General features: G+C 36.0%; 1 protein-coding gene and 2 non-coding genes across 3 annotated transcripts; all 3 read right to left on the reverse strand.

Annotated features, from left to right (window-relative positions):
* Window positions 1-829: 829 nt before the first annotated feature.
* LOC143882397 (small nucleolar RNA snoR97) lies at window positions 830-937 on the reverse strand. Its single transcript, XR_013252235.1, has one exon. It is a non-coding gene; the product is annotated as a small nucleolar RNA snoR97 (small nucleolar RNA).
* A 397-nt stretch (window positions 938-1,334) lies between these two features.
* Window positions 1,335-1,449, reverse strand: LOC143882380 (small nucleolar RNA Z278). Its single transcript, XR_013252219.1, has one exon. It is a non-coding gene; the product is annotated as a small nucleolar RNA Z278 (small nucleolar RNA).
* A 3,546-nt stretch (window positions 1,450-4,995) lies between these two features.
* On the reverse strand, window positions 4,996-18,467 carry LOC143882025 (alpha-L-arabinofuranosidase 1-like). The gene is made up of 18 exons (XM_077385403.1): window positions 18,398-18,467; window positions 17,365-17,551; window positions 16,142-16,196; window positions 14,261-14,472; window positions 13,774-13,895; window positions 13,494-13,641; window positions 12,737-12,806; window positions 11,795-11,940; window positions 11,645-11,690; window positions 11,319-11,371; window positions 10,410-10,554; window positions 8,599-8,717; window positions 8,388-8,465; window positions 8,201-8,304; window positions 7,441-7,497; window positions 7,102-7,300; window positions 6,232-6,378; window positions 4,996-5,299 (listed from the first exon to the last, which is right to left on the reverse strand). The coding sequence occupies exons 2-18, from the start codon at window positions 17,542-17,544 to the stop codon at window positions 5,168-5,170; spliced, it is 2,013 nt and encodes a 670-aa protein (XP_077241518.1). The 5' UTR covers window positions 17,545-17,551; window positions 18,398-18,467; the 3' UTR covers window positions 4,996-5,167.
* Window positions 18,468-19,895: the final 1,428 nt, after the last annotated feature.

Genomic DNA, 19,895 nt, shown 5'->3' on the forward strand with positions numbered 1-19,895 from the left:
AGAGCATTCCACCACTTTTTAACTGACTCACCCGATTCATGTGTAGCTTCTCATATCACATCTTGTAGAGGATCTCAAGAGAAGCAGAGGAGCTCCTCAAGGAGCTCACATCAACTTCATCTTCAAGGGGTCAGGCCCAAATTTGAGTAGTAGGAAACCTCCTAATCTTGTTGCAAGTTTCTTTTTCCAGTATTCATTCTGTCAGTCCTCTAATAATAAATATAATGACCTTGTTAAAAGTCTTAGAAACTAGAAAAAGGAGCCACCGTAACAAAACTATCCCTGCATTTGGCGACAACAAATCACAAAGAACCATGTCTTATTTACAATGAAACGCAAAGACAACTATTACATATAATCATCATACCCCAACAACAATAGAATTGTACACTAAATATCTTCATATCATTTGCATCATTCCACCAACTGCCTCATAGACATCTTGATGGCCCCATTCCTGGGGATTTTAGTTCAATCGGTAAGAGCACCACCCTGTCAAGGCCGAAAATGCGGGTTTGAGGCACAGTCAATCACGAACTAGAGAACGCCCAGTTAAAATTTAACTGCGAACCTGCAAAATAACAATACAGTAAGAATCGCATTTGCCATTGCGAATATTTGTTGTTTAAAGTCGCCAACAAATGCTATTACCCTTGGCCATGCACCCACATCAATGGTAGGGGTGCAACTCGGATAGAATTTTTGGAAATCGTGTTCAGGTTTATTCGAATTCAACTTTTAGCAAAATCTCAACCCGACCCGACCCAAGTTGCACTCCTAATCAATGGATTTTATTTAGAAATTAGTACTTGGACTTCAGATTCTAAAAAAATGTAGTGCTGTTATTTAACTCCAATCTCGTAGTTAGATAAGAGAAAGAGCTGATAGACAACACTTAATTTATGAGTTTTTCCAGCCTTCATGCCAACCATGCATTTAGGGCAAAATGATAGTTAAAACTCCATGCGCCAGAAAACATCCGATCAAACACACATGACGAAAATCCAGATAAGATTGCGATCGCAATTTTAATTTCAAGTTACAGACGAAAAAATAACAATTTGCAGGAAACTACATGGTATCTTCTACACGCAATTTCAAGCAGAACATCGATTTAGTCTTGCTGGTACCCAAAAAGAAGAAAACAAAAAGACAGAAGAAAAAACTGATAAGCATAGGAAGTAACAATATTTGACGATTTCCCTCGCTGAAAACAAAAGAGAAGCCCCCCATTGACACCATAGAGGAGCTCCTCTAGTTATATATAATCTAGTTTCATCATTCTTAAGTTCTCTCAGGTAAGAAGGGTCTTCATTCAAAAATAGTAGAGCATTGCCTCAGCTAGATCCATTTCCATCATGTGAAATATAGCTAGCGCAAGTAGGTTCACCCGCAAACAGGGTCTTGGATTCACTACACCTCCAAATTCATGGATAGATCATCATTGGCATTATCAGAGACAACACAGACATTGTTCAAAGTATCATAGCAATATATTCATGCCGTGGTAGAATAATCTCAAACTTGATGCAAAAAAATATATAAATAATAAGAGCAGGGATAAGCTTATGTCTCAGATGGATGCAATGATGTCATATGAATGTAGCAGTTCCAAGTCGGTTCTCTCTGCAAAAACAGAGGCATGAACCTAAAAAGTTTGGATTTCTCGAAAAAAAAAAAAATCTCGCAATTCACCAAGACATACAAATAAAGAATTATTGAAAACAAAGAGACTAAAACAAGAATTAGGAAGAGATTTTGTAAGGTAAATAGCAGTTTCTTGTGTAAAAAACAGCTAATAAATTCAATTGGCTCAAATTAAGAAATTCAACCATTGTTTCATTTATGCGTCATAGATATTCCTCAGATTGCCAACATCCGAAGTCGGAACGCCGTCATTTACAAATACAAATGTTAATAAAAACATGTCTCCTTGCAGTTTTGATGAAGATCATAGGCCCAATAAGAGGCTTTGCTGAAAGGGAGCCTACGGCAGGAAATTTGAAATAAAGAGGATGTATCTATCAAAAGAAAAAAGGAGAGGCATACCAGTTTTCTGTTACGGTCCTAAGTAGGGGCCTTCCTAGGTATGGGATGGGTGGGACCCAACCTGGTATGGGTCGTGTTTAAAGGGCCTTGCCTAATGCATTCAGCTTTGGAGCTTTCGGCGTATTGGTAAGTGGTAGCAGAGTAGCCACCCCGTCATGTGTTCGAGTCACAGAAAGGGGTGACCTGTGGAGAGGACTACGTGAAATGCACTACCTGGTAAAAGCCAGAGTGAAGTTGCCGAAGAGTGAGCTGCCATGGAAGAGGCAATCTTTGGGAAGGGCTACCTGGAAAAAAGGGCAGAGTGAAAGCCGGTCACAGAGTAGGCTGAGGACGATGAATATGAAAGGGTAGTGGAATGTTACGGTCCTAAGTGGGGCCTGCCTAGGTGTGGGACTACGTAGGACCCAACCTGGTATGGGATGGATTTAAATGGCCTAGCCTAACGCATTTCATCAGCACATGTTGGTAAGGTACCTAACATTTACCCATAAAAAAAAAAAAGAGGTACCTAACATTTTCTTTCTCAATACGTATTACATTTTGCAAGGGCTGGGAGAAAACACAACAGAAGAAGAAGAGTAATCCTAAGAAAGTTCAGCAATCTGTTAGAAATCCTACTCATGGCGGAATATTTTTAGAGGTGAAGCCATAAGGAAGAGCAAGCCCCCACGTCAAACACGCCAATTTCAGAATCTGCCTCCTTGACTAAGCCAAGAAAGTAAGAGGGAAACGGCGATTGAGTCTCAAAGAGGCTTGACATGATGGGAATGGACGGTATTGCGATAATGAATCTACGAGGACAGCTTGGGTCATATATATATAGAACTTAAAAAACTCTAACCCTACCTGCAATGCTAGCTGGATTAATGTTTCCGTCCCGCAGGTGATAAATTTGATAGTCGTGGACCAATAACCAAAAATTATAGAACATAAACGTCAATTTTAGGCTACCATATTTTAAGAGATGGGAATGAACTCACGTTTCAAGTTTTCGAGCTTTCCCTCCTCCAATGGTGGCTAAAATGATGAAGAAGATGACTGGTAGGGCAGAAAAACCAAGTTGAAAATGGAAAAGTGAAAAAAAAAAAGAGGGAAAGAAGAGAGAAGAGGGAAAAGTGGAAAAGCAAAACGTGTTGCTTAAGAAAAGGGCATTTTCGTCCAGCGTTTAATGACAAGACAGATTTTGTCCCCCATTGGTAATTTCTGAAAAGCCTGGGTCCAGTTGATAATTCTGCCTAATTTTTGTTCCCCTTTGGTAATTGTTCCTTGTTGTAAAGCCTTACACCATATAATTTCTCAAGAAAGAGATACATGGTGATATACCGTGGGACTTGTTAAAGTAGAAGAGATTAAATAATGCCCGTTGGAGACGGCTTAAGCTTTTGGAGTAATTGGTTGTTTCACTGAGCATATGTTTATGGCTTCAAAACTCCTTGATATTAAAATTCTGATGTAGGACGTTTTTTTTGTCACTTTTTTTAATCTTTTTTGTTAGTCTATTAGTTAGCATAAGATAAAGATGGGTTAGGGATAGGATTTATCCAGATCTTCTAAAGATAGAGTTGAATTTCTATAAATATGTATTTACCGTCAATGTAAAGAGCAGATCTTCCATGGAATAATAAACTCAGTTTCAGTTTTTATCTCTTCTTTCTTGTGGATTCAAAAGTTTTTATCGAACTAGACTGTGTTATTTGCCTTTTCCCCCGCACAATTACGCCTGCCTCCGCCAGTTCTACTTGGAGCAAAATTGCACTACAATTTTGCCATATAACTTTTAAGAATGGCTGCTATTAATAATAGAAAATAGAGACTTGCTAGGCAATTTTGTGGAAATTAAGCCATTCTGCAGCTCACTTTTGCAAGAGGGAAAATCCACTTCAGATGAATAAAATAAGGGAAATGATATCCATTCCCCCCCGCCCCAAAAAAAAAGAAAAAAGAGGGTGATTGAGGATAAGGGTGCAGTTTTTCAATTTAACAATAGATTTAATATAAAGGGAAATGTTATACTCGCCCTCTTTTCTTCACCGGGTCTCCACCTTGTAGTGTAAAAAGGAGTAGTTAATACAATAAGGTGGGTAGCCCTTGAAATAAAAGGGGGCGAATATATCACTTCCTTTAATAAAAGGTGGGTAGTTTCTATAGAATTTTAATGTATTCAAACATAAAGTTATGGGACTCTCTCTCTCTCTCTCTCTCTCTCTCTCTCTCTCGGAAAGAAATAGAGAAGTAAGGATCTCTTATGAATGTAAGGAAAAAAATTCAAGGAATTGTTTTTCCACCTCAACCATTTAGAGGGAGCTTATTTGGAGGGATATCAGTTTATGGGACTCTCTCTCTCTCTCTCTCGGGAAGAAAGAGAGAAGAAAGGAAATTCAAGGAATTCTTTTTCCACCTCAACCATTTAGAGGAAAATGATATAGCTTTGGCTTATTTAGAGGGATATCAGTTTAAATTGAAGCCACTGTAAATAAAACTTGAACTTCTGTGGTTCCAGTTACCTTGCATTTGTAATCAAACAATCGAACAGTAAGAAAATTAATTTGATAATTATTTTCTTTTCCAAACTTTTCCAAATAAGCTTGTAGTCCAAACGAGGCCTAAAGGAGGGGGAAAAACATAAATCTTGTAGACTATATTCCGGGTGCAACTTGGGTCGGGTTCAACCCGAAAAAAAAAGTAAGGTTGGGTTCAGGTTGAGGGTTTGGGCAACTCGACCCGAGGGAAACCCGACATTTTTTTATCAATTTTTTATTTTAAACTTAAAAACTCAGGTCGGGTCAGGTTAAACCTTATCGTGTTGGAAATCAGGTCGGTCAGATTCATGTTGGAAAAAAAAAAAAAAAGGTTCCTCGGGTCGGGTCAGCCTCAACCCGACACATGTTGCACCCCTACAAACAAGCCCTTAAGAAAGTAACACCACACAAAACCACACTGGGGGCCTTTCTTCAGATAACTATAATTTTGTGCTTTTAATTAAATAAGTGAAGCCAGATAAATTATATAATCATCCAAATTGCCAAGTGGCAGACAAAGGAGCCATCTAACCATAATTAAAGCCAATACTTTCCTTCTTTCCGATTATTTACATTTTATTTTTGTCACTTTTATTTATTTAAATATCTGATTTATACACGGGGTCAATGGTTGGAAGGATCGATATATCATATGAAGTAAAGGAACGGGGCGAGAGCACAACATCCATGTCTGTTCCTGTATTTTCGAATACACTCTGAACAGGCACTACCTGCATAATCCAATAAATACAAAACATATTAGAAAACAAAATATCATGGTCTTGGAATTTCATATCATATATAAAAGCTAAAATCCAGGCATCAAGTTTCTGATTTTGTTATGTTTGATAATGACACTCATATTATTAATAGTTTTGTGATTGGATGCTAATAGCTTTTCGGAATTGTAATGGCATTCTAACAAGGGTCGAGGCCAACCATAACCCAGACTAAGTTTAACATTACCTCAATCCTAACCTGATGACGCAACCCGAGCCTCGAGTCAAGGATGGTCAACCCTAACCCAAGCCGCCTCTAAACCTCTCTGCCATAACCGAACCCTAACCCGTCTAACCCAATTTTTAAAATCGAGGTCGGCCTTCCAAGGTCAGTGGGTTCGGGTTGAGCCTGACTAAGCTCCACCCCTGTTTCTAACAACTAAATAGAAAATTGCAAAATGAATTTGGGAGTGCAATTATTAAAGCAAGGAAGTGGATATTCTCTTATATAAACATAAACATGGAACTAAATAGAAAAAACTACAGTGGAGTCCACAACTTTGGTGATCCAAACCATTCATCGAGCCCTACAAAGGACGAGCCATAGACAAAAGATCTCTTGCATTGAGCAATTCTAACCCTTCAATTTTGTGGGGATTTCTGTACTGTTGTTCTTTTTCATCGTACTGCCTATAATATGTATGACATGTTAGGATTGTTAAATGGAGGAGATTTTCAAAAGTAGCCCCCATCTGCAGCTTGACCTGCTTTTAGTTTTCTTTGGGAAAATAGGCGTGGACACCATAGTGTGTGTGTGTGTGTGTGTGTGTGAATAACATAGGTACCTCACACTTTTTGAAGAGTTAGCATGCAGTCATTCATTACATCCATCCATCTATACATATACATGTCAATTATGCAGGAAGAATAACATGAACGTGTACCTTATTTGGCTCCTTGAAGGAATTCTCATCCATCAATTTTTCGGATGTCAATACAGTCTTCGTTGACCCATATGAGCTGATCGAGTTCGATCCCAATCCAGACAGTAAAATCTTGAGATTTACTGCGTTACTCCCAAAGTTGACAATCTGCACAAACATTTCATCCCAACTCCCAATCAGTGAAAATGACACATGTAATTGGTCCAAGAACCCGATTAATTCACTTAAACAATCAAGAATCATCAAGTGCAAATATTGGTATCGCCTCTAGAAATTTTGGTGGCAGTTTTGGGGGTCAGGTAATTTGAGCATACAAATCAAATCAAACAAAATAATTGGGGATCATTTCAACTTACAAACATGGACACTCAATTTTTTAATAGATCAACATGTTCATGTAAGACACCCATTGACATGGCTACTAGGGAAAAACCCTTAATTTTCTTTTCCCTTTTCCCCTTGATTTTTGGTATTATAAGGTTTCAACGTGGACTGTTCTCATAAATCAGACTTACAAGGCTATGGTGTAAACTCAATGACCTATCTCTGATGAAAGTAATGTTTACGGAGCTAGTGTAAACTCGATGGTATCTCCCTACTGGAAATAAACTGATTCTGAGTTATAGGTGTAACTCAATAACTCCTTTCTAAACAATCCGTGAGGACACGAACTTGTGTTTTTGGGCATTCTTAAGAAGATTCAAGTACACCCATCTCAGATTGGTAGTGCAAACCCCATCCTGAGATCAGATTGAGCCTGAATTGGTTGAATCACAGTAGCCGAAGTTACCGGCCTCTTGAAAGATCAAGTGACTGAAATGCCAATAAAAAAATAAGATATCAAGGCTCAATTCAGCAGAGATCGTACACCTTTATTCTTAAGTAGTAGCCGTCGTCTACTGAGCTTTGCCAAATAATTGCAGAGGCAATCAAAGAAATGGAGAAATTTGCTTGGACAGTGGAAGGAAGAAGGGTTGCACCACTTGACTCCTTGAAAAGTAGTTGCATCCAGTAGCTAGGAGTTCCATACTGCTGCCATGAATTGAAGACAATGGCATCTGGGTTCCACCTTTGTTATTGAAGGTTGTTCAAATTTTAGAATGCCATAAAATAAAGATGATGATAAGTATCATTGATTAAAAAAATTTAAAAACCATAAAAAGAAGTATAATCCACAAAAAAATTGAATTAAATGAAAAACATGTGTACCTGCGATCATTGTCATTGACAAGAAGGGGTGCATAGCTGGCCATTTCAATGATATCACTGTATTGGAAGAGAAATGCAAATGCAGATTCTCAATAAACAAAGGTCAATAAGATATATATCTTGATAACAAAACATTCAAATGTTTATCTTTATCTAACAAGTTTGAAACTCAACATGGTCTTAACTTCTATTGGATGACCAAATTTGTATCAGAGTGCACCAAAGAACAAAGAAATACGACACAGGGAGTAAATCAAGAAACTCATATAGGAATATGCAATGGGAAAGCCATTTTAAAATAATTAAGATCACATGCAAACGAATAGTTGAGTGGTAAGATATCTATAATACCTGAACTTTTAGATTGTTAAACAGGGCATTCACAAGACACTCTTGATTTGCATTCTAAGTTGTAAACGAATTCTAGGGTTCAAGTTAAATGTTAATAGAACTGAAGCCAACTTCTACTGCAGAACTGGTGGAGAATATTATTTCATGATACAGAGTGAAATGTTTGATTAAGAAAGGACCAAAGTTCAGTTTACAGTTAAATTGTATTGTCTGTGATTCATGTGATGCAGGCAATCTTGGGTGATTCGATTTATGTGCTTTGATTAAGAGTTTTGAAGTTGGATAATTTTGCTAAAGTGTCAATTTCTCCATTAAAATAATAACAGTAAAGTCTATTTTTGATATTTGATACATGCACACAAATCAAATAGGATATAGGTCCTTCACGGTGGGAAATAAATAAGCACACCTGTTCTTTTCCAAGCCAATAAGGAATCCAGATTCTGCCAATGCTGCTAAAAAACTTCCCTTGCCAGCATCATTTCCATGCACAGCATATTCACTTACGAAAGCCTGGAGTTGTTTTGACAAAGTTGTTACCCCAAACACATTAATAGAACATGAAGTTGAGTCTTAAAAGTGCAACATCATCACACCTTTGGGCCAGTCTTATTACGTGGCAAAGGATCAAATCGATGAGACTTAGAAAACATGTCATTGGCAGAGGTGTATATCTGTCCAAAAAATAGTAAGGTTAGAATTGTATGGTATAATTAAGTTTCCAACCTCACCGTGCTACTATACAAAGAAAAGCTGGATGTAACACCAGCTGGAAAGTTTGCAAAAGAGTTCTTTGAATATTCTTACATGCCAATCATACATATCAGCCGGGTGATCCAATTGGCTGGAAGACCCATCACAATTGGAGATTATTTTGATGTCAGGATAGACATCTTTTATAGCATAATAAAATTTGAGATAATTTCCTGGTAAATAAAAAAAGTCAGAGAAGGTTTCAGGTAGTTATAGTGGATTCTAGTATCACTTTAATTCATCCTATACCGTGACAAATTGAATCATAATCTTAAATTTTCTTCCAAATAAATGTATAACTACGAAAGGAAAAAAAAACACAATCTAAAATTTTCTTCCAAAAAATGTATAACTACTAAAGGAAAAAATACTAAGCATGTACAGACATATAATTCATAACATAGTATTATTTTTGCAGAGAAGTTCTTTGAATGCAAAAGAATCTAGTACAAAAGCACATGGCATTCCCATAATAGCTAATAACTGTTGAATGAGAATGAGAAGAATGTGGGTTGGAGAGGTGTCTTCCCCTCACTAATGTATATATATGTGTCTATGTAAAGTACAATGACCAAAATACCTTTAAGTAAATGTAATGCATCTAACACTCCCACTCAAGCTGGAATGTATGTGTCATACATTCCCAGCTTCTTACAAATATCGCTCAGTGAGTGGAGAAACTGATGCAAACGATCACAATGACATGTATAATGTAAATGTTAAACCTTTCATAGATGATAAAGAACAAGATAACAGGCAGAGGTCAGTACTATATGACAAAAACCTGTCATTTGTTAAGGAACCATTCATTCTTCTCTTTCTTGCAGCTTATGCCACATTTGGCAGGCTTTCATGGTTAGATCTTTAAATTTGTTGTATAGTACAGAAATTTCTTTCCTCCAGATTAGAATTTGCGGCTTTCTAGTTTAGTTTATTTCCTATTTTCATTAGAATAATTATTTCCCACTGTTTTCAATTCTTAAGCAGTATAATTCTCAAAGAGGGAGATGCTTTCACATCTCTTGAAACAAATCTGAATACTCAATTTGAACTAACACATGAGTGTGAGTTTATAATTTTCCTCTGTTTTCTATCTTCTGTTGACAGACTACAACATTTCTCCAAGAACGTACTGCTTAAGAGAAAATTGTTAATAGGAGATAAAATCTCATTCTTGGTTTACCTTCATCTTTTGTTTGGTAAAGATGGCATAATCAATTTCTTGGGGTTCTCAAATTATAACCTGGCAACCGACTCCAGGCATTCACATATTAAACGCTTCAGTAGCACCCACTAACTGATCCCAGATTTATTTTTGGAATTTTCTTCTTTCATTTCTTTCTCAAGACGAGTATACATATGCATATGATACAAGGTTATTGCTAGTTAAAAATGAAAACTCTAGCAACAGCATATGAGCTCCATGGTTTGATATAAATACCTGAACAACTTTTTTCATACATTCATTGAGGCATCTTGTCACCAGTAGTTATGATGTAAGAGATAAGAGATACTGGTAATTCAGTGTTTGGAAAATTGTACAAAGAGCGTTTGCATCTTAATAATCTAGATAGATTCTAAATAGAGTACATAAATTGCTCAGACAAAGATATCTTACTGTTTTCACTGTTCATGTGTTCTTGATAGTTATATATTTTGCTTAATTTGGGAAATGTTATGCATTGTATAGGCTTCTCGGAGAAGAAAGTGATGAAAGAACTATGTCTTGTCCGTACTTCATTATTGATTCATTGTGAATAGTTAGATATTGCTTCAATCCTCTTGTATGCAGAGTACATTAATCTGTACTCCACACAAATATTAAAGCAAGGAAAAAAAAAGAAAAGAAGACCTATGATGTGTACCGCGGTAATATTTTTTCCCACAATCCTCATTCCCAATTGCGACATAGCTCAACTGGAATGGTTCTGGGTGCCCCATTGAAGCTCGAACGGAACCCCATTTTGATGCAGCATCCCCTCGGGCAAACTCAATACTGTCAAGAATATCCTGAAACAAACTCAAAAGTTTAGAAGGGATGGTTGCACAGCACAAGTTTCAAGACTGACTGTATTTGGTTATTACCACTCCATTATAAAATCTGAATAAAATATTCATGCCATCACTTAAAAGCTATGAAAGAGACAAATTAGTTACACTGAACAGTTTATGTTTGTTGCTCTCTTCATGTTTGTGACATGATATAGATCTGTCATATAAGTAATTTATGTAGCGTTACCAACTGTTTCTAATGAAAGAACTAGCATAATTATCTCCCTACCACTTAACTATATTCTTGTAATGAAATCTTGACTCAATCTTTTTCAATCTTTAACATAGTGGCCTAAATCATTTTACTTTGATCGTATGTGCTGAGACGGTGATTCAACTATGGGGTGGCCAACAAATTGGCATACCAGAGGAAGAAGAACCACTTAATCATTAAAAGATAAAAATGATAAACGAACAAAATGACCATAATGCGAAAGGACACTTTCAAGCTCAGGATAGTACAATATTTTGGCAATTTATCTCTAAAAAAATGGGTTCAGATAATTACTTGTTTCACTGGTAAACATTATATGCTTCTCGACCATATCAAGTTCTCTAAATAGTTGTTACATGCGTGGGTTGAAATCATTCGCTTTCACATTATTGGAATATCAAATAATTTTTCTGCAGTTTTTTGGATTTTCAGATCATTAATGGTGTGCTCTATCAATTCCATTAATGGCTGGCACATATCGCAGAAGTGATAAAAGCTCAAGACATGCCTGTATGAAAGGTAAGATGCTGGAAGAGGCAACCTGGTCATTGTGACTAACTCCTGCCAAACAAGAAAGGAATCAAACGAACACACCCTTTTGGTATCAGAAGCAAGGTTTAAAATTTCGGTTTCGGGCAGAGCCGAAACCGAAATTTCGGCAGAAATTACCGAAAGTTTGGAAAAAAATTTAAAAAACTACATTTTCCTGAAATTTTGGCTGAAATTTCAGATTTAAGTGGTTTCAGTTTCGGTCACCAAAATCTGAAATTTCGGTATTTCGGCCAAAATTTAAAACTATGATCAGAAGCATGCTTATGGATTGAGCAGAAGTACCATTATTGAATACCCATATTGGCAATGTGCCTAGGTCCTCTGCGAGCTGCAGCAATAAATGGTAATAATTACTAAAACAGCAAATCTAAAGCATGTAAATTGGTGAAGGTTCTTTACCCGACAAACTAAAGGATACCACAATACACGTACCTGAAGGAATTCAAAATATCCAAGTCCATCATCAGTCCAGTAGTCCCAAACATCGCCAAAGTGCCCAGGCCTCTCTTCCCATGGACCAATGGTTTCTCTCCAGCGAAAAGCATTTCTTAACCATTCACCCTCGACGAAACAGCCACCTAGAAAAAAAAGGAAAAACAAACTTGCTACATTAATCATTCCAAATCCTACGGATAACTCATGTAAAGCATGCCACTAATAAATAGTATAGGCAGGAAAGGGATCAAAATTACATGAGTGCTAAAAGCGTTCATTTCTTTCAAAGGTGGAAATAGTTTCTAATGGCAAAGGAGATCTTCCTTGAAGTATCATTCAGACCATCTTCCATCCGAATCACAAAGGAATGATTAAATGAATAAAAATGAATCCAGAATTCATTCAAATTGTCAAGTCATAGTTAAACCATTTTGGGGCTTAACATTTTCTTTTTCTTTTGAATGGGCAATATAAAGGTAGAAAAATTTGTCAAGTTCCTCATCAGAAAGCCCTTGGCGATAGCTGGATTTGACGCTTTCAAGGATTTGTAGATAGATATACACTGAAACAGGTCTCTCGTGTCTCTCTATGTAGTTTGAGAAAATCTCGGATGAATCATCCTACCTTTTTTTCAAAATAAGGCATGTGATAATAGCTCTAAATGTGTTGATGATGACTGGTCAGTGGTAGTAGTGTTACTTTTACATATGCAATTTGATGAACGGGAATAAGTGGACTGGATTTTATATTTTCAGTATGTTCTGCATCATCAAAAGCTGCAAACCTACACATGCTCTGATTAAAATTGAAACTTTGTTGACTGGTATTCTACAGAAAGCCTTCTGTCCTAAAATATATAATCAGTTGAAAAATTCTTAGCTTTGTACAGTCAATACATACAAATAATAAACTGGACTCAGCTACCATTTCCTAGTATACCTGGAAATCTAAGAAATTGAGGTTTCAGATCCGCAACCATGGAAAAAAGATCTTTCCGGAAGCCATGCCCCTGAACAAAGAAGAAAGCTCAGATAAAAGATATCGAGTCAATAATATATATATATATATGAGAAAACGGTTCCTACACATATGTGTAGATAAGTTATCTACACAGTAGCTTAAAATACAGTGGGGGCCACATTATTTTGGGTGATCCAAACCATTCATTTTTAAGGCCCTCACATAGATAGGGTGTCCACAAAAAATAAGATCCATAGGATCATCCTAACCATTCGAACTGTGGAGGCAAAAAATGGACTAATTTGTAAAGGTTTAAAGACATCCATTTTACCTCCACAAATCGTAGGGTTGGGATGATCCTATGGATCTGATTTTTTGTAGACACCCTATCTATGTGAGGGCCTTTAAAATGGATGGCTTGGATCACCCAAACAATGTGGGCCCCCACTGTATTTTAAGCTAGTGTGTAGAGAACTCTCTACACATATGTGTAGGAACCGTTTTCTCATTATATATATATATATATATATATATATATATATATATATATATATATATCCATGAACATACAATGCGAAGTTGCGAACTACTCTTCATGAAACCAATGTGACCAATCCTGTAAACTCCCCCAACTATAGAATCGCCCCTTTCCACTCGGCTAATGAGGATTTGGTGACAAAATATTGGTATTTCAATCAATGGCAGTCACGAAGATGAATTAGGAAAGAAAACATACCTTGTAAGTGTCCAAGGGCATAACTGATACTTGATCAAACCAAATCACTCCCTTTCTGGATGTTGTCAACTGTAGTCTTGAATTGTGGTCTGTACCTACAGATGGTAGTAGAAGTTCTTCCTTTGTCCAGTTGGAAACATCTTCAGATCTAGAAAAAACAAAGGAATCAGTGCAGTGTGAATTATATTTAGAGAAACTATTTTTGACATTGAAATACAAAATTCAGAATGTTTTATAACTTGCAAATCCAAAAAAAATCAAATAAAAAAAAAATGCTTACATTATTTTGCCAGTGGCCAGCGTTTGCAATCCATCTGAGCTTGTCAGTGAAACAGACAAGTCAACTGATTCCAGTGACGTAATGTACAGGATTACTTTGTAGGTTTTCCCTTGTTCAATATTCTGGAGAAAAACAGAAATGAAATGATAATAATAACTTCAAAGTCCATAAACAATTATTAAGAGAAACAATTTGCATGATTTGGTGAAGACTCAATGTAACAAGCATGATTGCCCAAAATTATAATTAAAATGCCAGAATAAAAAGTCAAACGTCATATGTAGCCAGAGGCAATTATATATTAGAGGTCTAGTCATCACCATTGGATGAAATTATGTTTTGTTCAATGGTCTTAATCATAGTAGTAGCATTGCATGAGCTATTGCGACAATATAAGGTGGAAACTCAGTTATTTTTTGTCACAAATCTCAAGTTAAGGGAAAAGAAAATTCAAATATTTTGTAACTAAGTATTCAGAATCCCATACCATGCCCCAGTACCCAGGATTATAGATCCCAACTCCGCTATCTGGGCAGACATTAGAGCCTCCAGTGTCACACACCACCTCCATTCGAAGAGCAACCTTATTACGACTGAAACAAGATGAGCGGTCGGTTGATACAGTTATTGATGAGTCATTCCCAATAATAGACCAAGGATCGATGTTTGAGGGAGTGTTAGGGCCCCCAGCTTCAAAACCTGGACATGGAACTTCATGAGGGCCTCAAACTAAAAACTAAATGCACAGAGGACTAAAGCTGATAAGGGATCAATACTTTTAAAGAGAAAACTTTTTGAATGTTCATTGTTTCTAAGGAAAATAATCATCCTACGGCACGGGCCTACTGTTATGTGTGTGGTGGTCAGGTACAATGAATATCATTTGCCGTCACAAGTCAGGCTTATTGCCTTTGGCTCCACCCTCATCAGATAATTCTAAACCTTAGATCAAGCACGCTGAAAATGATGTCCTTCAAGATGTCATTAAGACGTTGATTTTATCATGCCTCAATCTTAATAATATGATAAGTTTGGCATCAGACCTGGACCCACTGGGTCGCCGTGTGATGTCCCATCAGTTCAACGGCAATGATGACCAAGCACATACACCACATCTGCACCGAGTCATGGTCATTTTTGTTCATGAAGAAGAGATCGTCTTGGTAATTTAGCTCATTTTTAAATTTAACCAAGTTTGTGATATGACTTCGTTTCGGGACAAACATTCGGGTCTTATCCCCAAGTGGAAAAAATCAAAGAAAATCAATAAAAGGAAAAGGTTAAAAAATGTTAAATAAACTTGATAAGCATTCCATTTAACATGTTTTGATGGACAGCTAGTGATAGAATTTAGTGTTATTACGTTTTAAAGGTTGCAACTTAAGTTTGCTCCAATGTAATGGTCTAATGTAATGTAAGTTAACTACCAAGTACAGGGGACAAATCTCAGACATGATCTACAGTGTTCTCATGTATTACTTAAAATGAGAACTGAAGCCAAGGGAAAAACAAAAGAAACATTAACAATAGTAAAGAAGCAATAAAAGATCAGTAGTCTACCACTAATCAACATTATAGACGCATGAATCTATTGGACAATCTATACATATATGATATTCTCGCACATTATAAAAAGCATGAAGAAATTAAAAAAAAAACATTGCAAAAAAACTAAAAAATTATTAATCTACCAAAAATTGTATAATATGTCCATGAATTTGATGCCAAATCCATGGAAAAATAATATTCTCATAGACTAGCTTAAAACTCATTACATAGATAACTATGAACTCAAAACATATTTCAAAAGCATCCCAAAAAAATGATGAATTAATGAAAAGTCTGGTTTAGTAATCCACACTCTCAAATTCATCTTTGTTGTGTTTAATCCAAGGAAAATGTGTTCTTTCCTTCATTTTAGCCAACAGAGCAACTAGGCATGAAGAAATGAAGCAAACTTGAAGGAGAAGAAAATTCCTCTTTAGAATCAATTTTACAATATAAATTTCAAAATTCACATAAAACAAGTGAATGCTTTGGGTGAAACACTTCTGCTCCTGACTGTTTTGGACAAAACATTCTGAGACAACCAACACTTTTAAAACAAATGTGCAACAATCCATATGATTGTGACACATACATAATTTTCTAATTTCACTTTAGGAATCCTCAACTTAAAATAACATCAAAAATTGATACTGGATTTTTTTGAACTACTTGCAAATTGGCATTGCTAGTTGTTCAATCCACACCAGAATAAGATGGGGGGAAACTATTTGGCATTAGAAATAGAAAGATATTTTCCAATTTATTTTCAACATGTTCTGTTACTTTTGTATGCTGCCTACCCATCAAAGTTTCAAATTACCTCGGTTGCTTACAAGTTCTGCCCATAGCCCACCTGCTCCTGCATGGTTGATCTCCTGCAGATAAGTAATCCAGTTGTGTTTATTCTCCAAAGCCAACAAAATAATTTTAAGACCCAAATGCTGTCAGTTATACATGTAAAAAAATCATCTTGTTTATGTCTTACTAATGTCTAATACTGCAGTATTCGGTTGTTCCATTTAAGAAACAGCTGAAAATCAAAACAGCACCCCAAACTAGGCATGAGTCTCATACCATTGATAGATTAATTTGGGCCCAGGATAACAGTATTGCTCTTTTTTTCTTCTTTTTTTAATGACAACAGTATTGTTCTGTAAAAATACCAAAACATTAAAATGTCTAATTTGATCTAAAAATGGCTCTAATTGGTAAACTGTGGTTCGCAACAGTGACCAAATGAATGGAAGTGCATATGAATTTTTGAAAACCCAACTCCACATATGAGGCAATACGATAAGGATATATCCGTATATTACACATAGTGTAAACATGACAAGAACAATGCTAAAAGAAGAAGATTGAAATAGCAATAGCGAAAACCCATTACGGTTCCTACTGTACGGAAATGAATCTAACTCATACTTTGAACAGGAAATCATGATTGAGTTCACATGTTTAAACACTCCACATTTAAATCAAATAAATAACTAAACAAATTTTGATTCTAGAAATATCACTCTATCAAAGTGACGATGCGTCAATGTTTTATGTCTAGTTGCCGGAAACTCCTTGGGCAGGTGGGAAACCTGTTTCGCCTAAAACGCGTTTCTCGCGGGTGGGAAACTCATTTCCCATAAAAATCGGGAAACATGTTTCTGAAACGTTTCCAAAACATGATAAAAAATTAGAGAAATGTTTTTCGTGTTTAAATCTACAAAACCACATATTTCGTGTTTTCCTTGTGTTTCATGTGTGTTTTTTCTATCGCTTCTGAAATGCTTCTAATGCATTTCCTAAGACGTTTATCATACGATTTTCTATTGTTTTCACGTTTCTCGTTTCCCCTATATTTTTTTCATGGCGTTTCCCATTTCCGTTTCACGTTTCGTTTCCCACCCTCAACACTTATGCAACCTGTAATGTTTTTAACACGAACGAATGTGGAGTTAAGTAAATAATCCCTTGAAAAAAATAACTTGAGTAATAAAGAAAATAACAATCCACGACAAAGTGAGATCTGGATAAATGCAAGTACATGATCACCTCAAAAAATATACCAAACAGTGTTTTGGGAATTGGCTGTCCGGATTGTGGTGAAGCATCTACCATCAGGTAAGCTGTCTGGTTGGCCTCTAATCCAGAAGCAAAACCTCGACATGCGACACTTAACACAAACAGCACATAAAATAGAGCACCAACACTGGCCCGAAAGACAGCCATCATTATCGCACTGCACCCAATTAAAACAGTAATACAGAATAAATGGACTGGCTCATTCATTTATATTACTCAACCAACATAAAAGATAAAGCAGAAACTACAAAAAGACTATCAGTTATATCTATATACATAGAATCTTGATGGTAAGACCCATAACAACCTATCGTTACGCCTAAGAATCACAGACTTTACTAAGCAAAAATTCAATGTAAAAGCAGCACAAAATAACCATTCAACTGTAAAATGGATCACAGCTTTGGGGTTCACATACTAATTTAGTAAAATTAAGCTGATTAGAATGCACGAGAGAATCTTGAGAAAACCTTTCAAAATTGGAGTAAAGAGGAAACCGAAATTCATTTCAGCAAAGCTGATTGATACTCCATAAGGCGAAAGAAGAAAAAAAAAGAGCATGCAGTTTCTTGCATTTGGGGGTTTTTCAATAAGAATAAACTTAATTTAACTAATCCAAATATAAATTCTACAAATACCAGAAAAGTACACCGAATTATACAAAAATCTAGTGCATATAAAATCCATACATGGATTAAAATGAAAAAAGTAGAATATTTGCAGCTATCAAATTTTTAAATCTGTAAATAAAAAGCAAGAGATCAAGGCACAAGCAGAAATCCAATTCGAAAAAAACACTACTGAGCATGCATTTTTATCAGAAATTATACGCTACAAACATTAGAATGAGAATTTTCTAGCGAAATACGTAGCGATATGGTGATTAATCTCACTCTACGTGCGAGAAAAGCTTAGAATTTCAAATAAACTGATTAAATCGATGAAATTCATGAAGAAAATTTGATTCCAGAGCTAAAGAGTTGGTAGAAAAGATTGAAATTACCTGGAATGGAAAAAAAAAAAAAAAAGCAGTTCTCTTTCTCTAGGGTTTTCAGAGAGAGAGAATGAGAGAGAGTGATGGAAAATAAAATCAAGCCATGATCGAGGGAGAGAAGTTTTAGCTCTATTTATATCTCACGCTTTTTGTGATGGAAAATTAAATCAAGCTTTTTCGTGCTTACGTGGCAAGACAAAGGGAAGGTGTGCGTATTACGCACCCTGATACTTTTAATTTAGTCTACAGTACTAAAAAACAGTCTAATAATGGATAAGATTCCAACAAGATTGTTTCATGTTTTTGTTGTGAAACGATGGCCAAGATGCATTGAGAACTATCATTCCTGAAAATTACGAAAATGCCACAAATTATTTTACCGGAAATACCCCGCTGTGACAATTTAAGGAACCAACCATTGATCCAATTATCCTCACCATCCATCCGATCAACAAACAAACAATCTATGGATTTTGCTAGGCAATTTCTCGGTTTTTATCTTGTAAAGGCCAGCTGTGAAATGTCTAGATCCCTGAAATTGCCTAGCAAATCCCTTATAAATATTATTGTTTGGCAATTCATAGGAGGTCTGGCCATATGAAAGGTCTAGATCCTCTCATCTCCTTGTGCCTAAAATCTTGTAATATCAGCATGGTAGGAAGGGCAGTTTTGTCCGAAACATCGCTGTAAGGTGCTGTTGAAATCCTTCCGTGGAAGTTAATAAAAGCTATGGGATGAGTATAAATGTATAATGATCAAAGCCATGAAAACAAGGCTTCCCAATTATAATTTTATTAAAGTTTCCTTTTCGTGCAGTTCACGAATAGGATTTGTTTTTCCCAATCTTGCTTTTAAAGTGAGAAAAGGAGAAATTTATCTTGGGAAATGTTATCAGACAACCATATTTCATATTTGAACAAACCCAGCTGTCTTTTCTTCTTGTTGCACCAAGCAAAATTTAAAGGTGCATTCCCTTTCTTTCTTTCTTTCTTTTTTCTACTTAAACCAATCTTGATGAAAATTGCTTTGATTGAAACTAATAACAAGCTAGTTAGGCTTATACCTCAGTTGTAATATCTTAATTAGAAGGTGCTTTCTGTTGTAACAGAGAGAATTTGTGTTCAAGTCACCTCCTGAAAATTTACCAGTTCAACACATGCTATCATGTAAGTGAGACGCAACTTAGACCAAAGCTAAGTTAGAGAAAATTAACATGAGAAAGAGAGAAGAAGAGAATAAGGGGCCGTTTGGATACTCGGATTTTAGAATCTTATATTTCATGGAATCTTATATTTCATCAAAATCCTGGACGAGAGAAGGAGATCATATGTCGTTTTCTATTAAAGTATAAAACATTAAATAACACCATCTCCAACAGCTTAAGCTTTTGGAGTAACTAGTTGTTTCACATGGTATCAGAGCAAATGCCTAAGTTCAAACCTCCTGGATAGCAAAATTCCACATGCAATGGGTAAACCCTAAAGAGGGGTTACATGTGCCACGTGTA

The sequence above is a fragment of the Tasmannia lanceolata genome, unplaced genomic scaffold, assembly GCF_043159265.1.
Source record: "Tasmannia lanceolata isolate RefF3 unplaced genomic scaffold, GAP_Taslan_0.1 ptg000007l, whole genome shotgun sequence".
In the NCBI taxonomy this organism is placed as follows: Eukaryota; Viridiplantae; Streptophyta; class Magnoliopsida; order Canellales; family Winteraceae; genus Tasmannia; species Tasmannia lanceolata.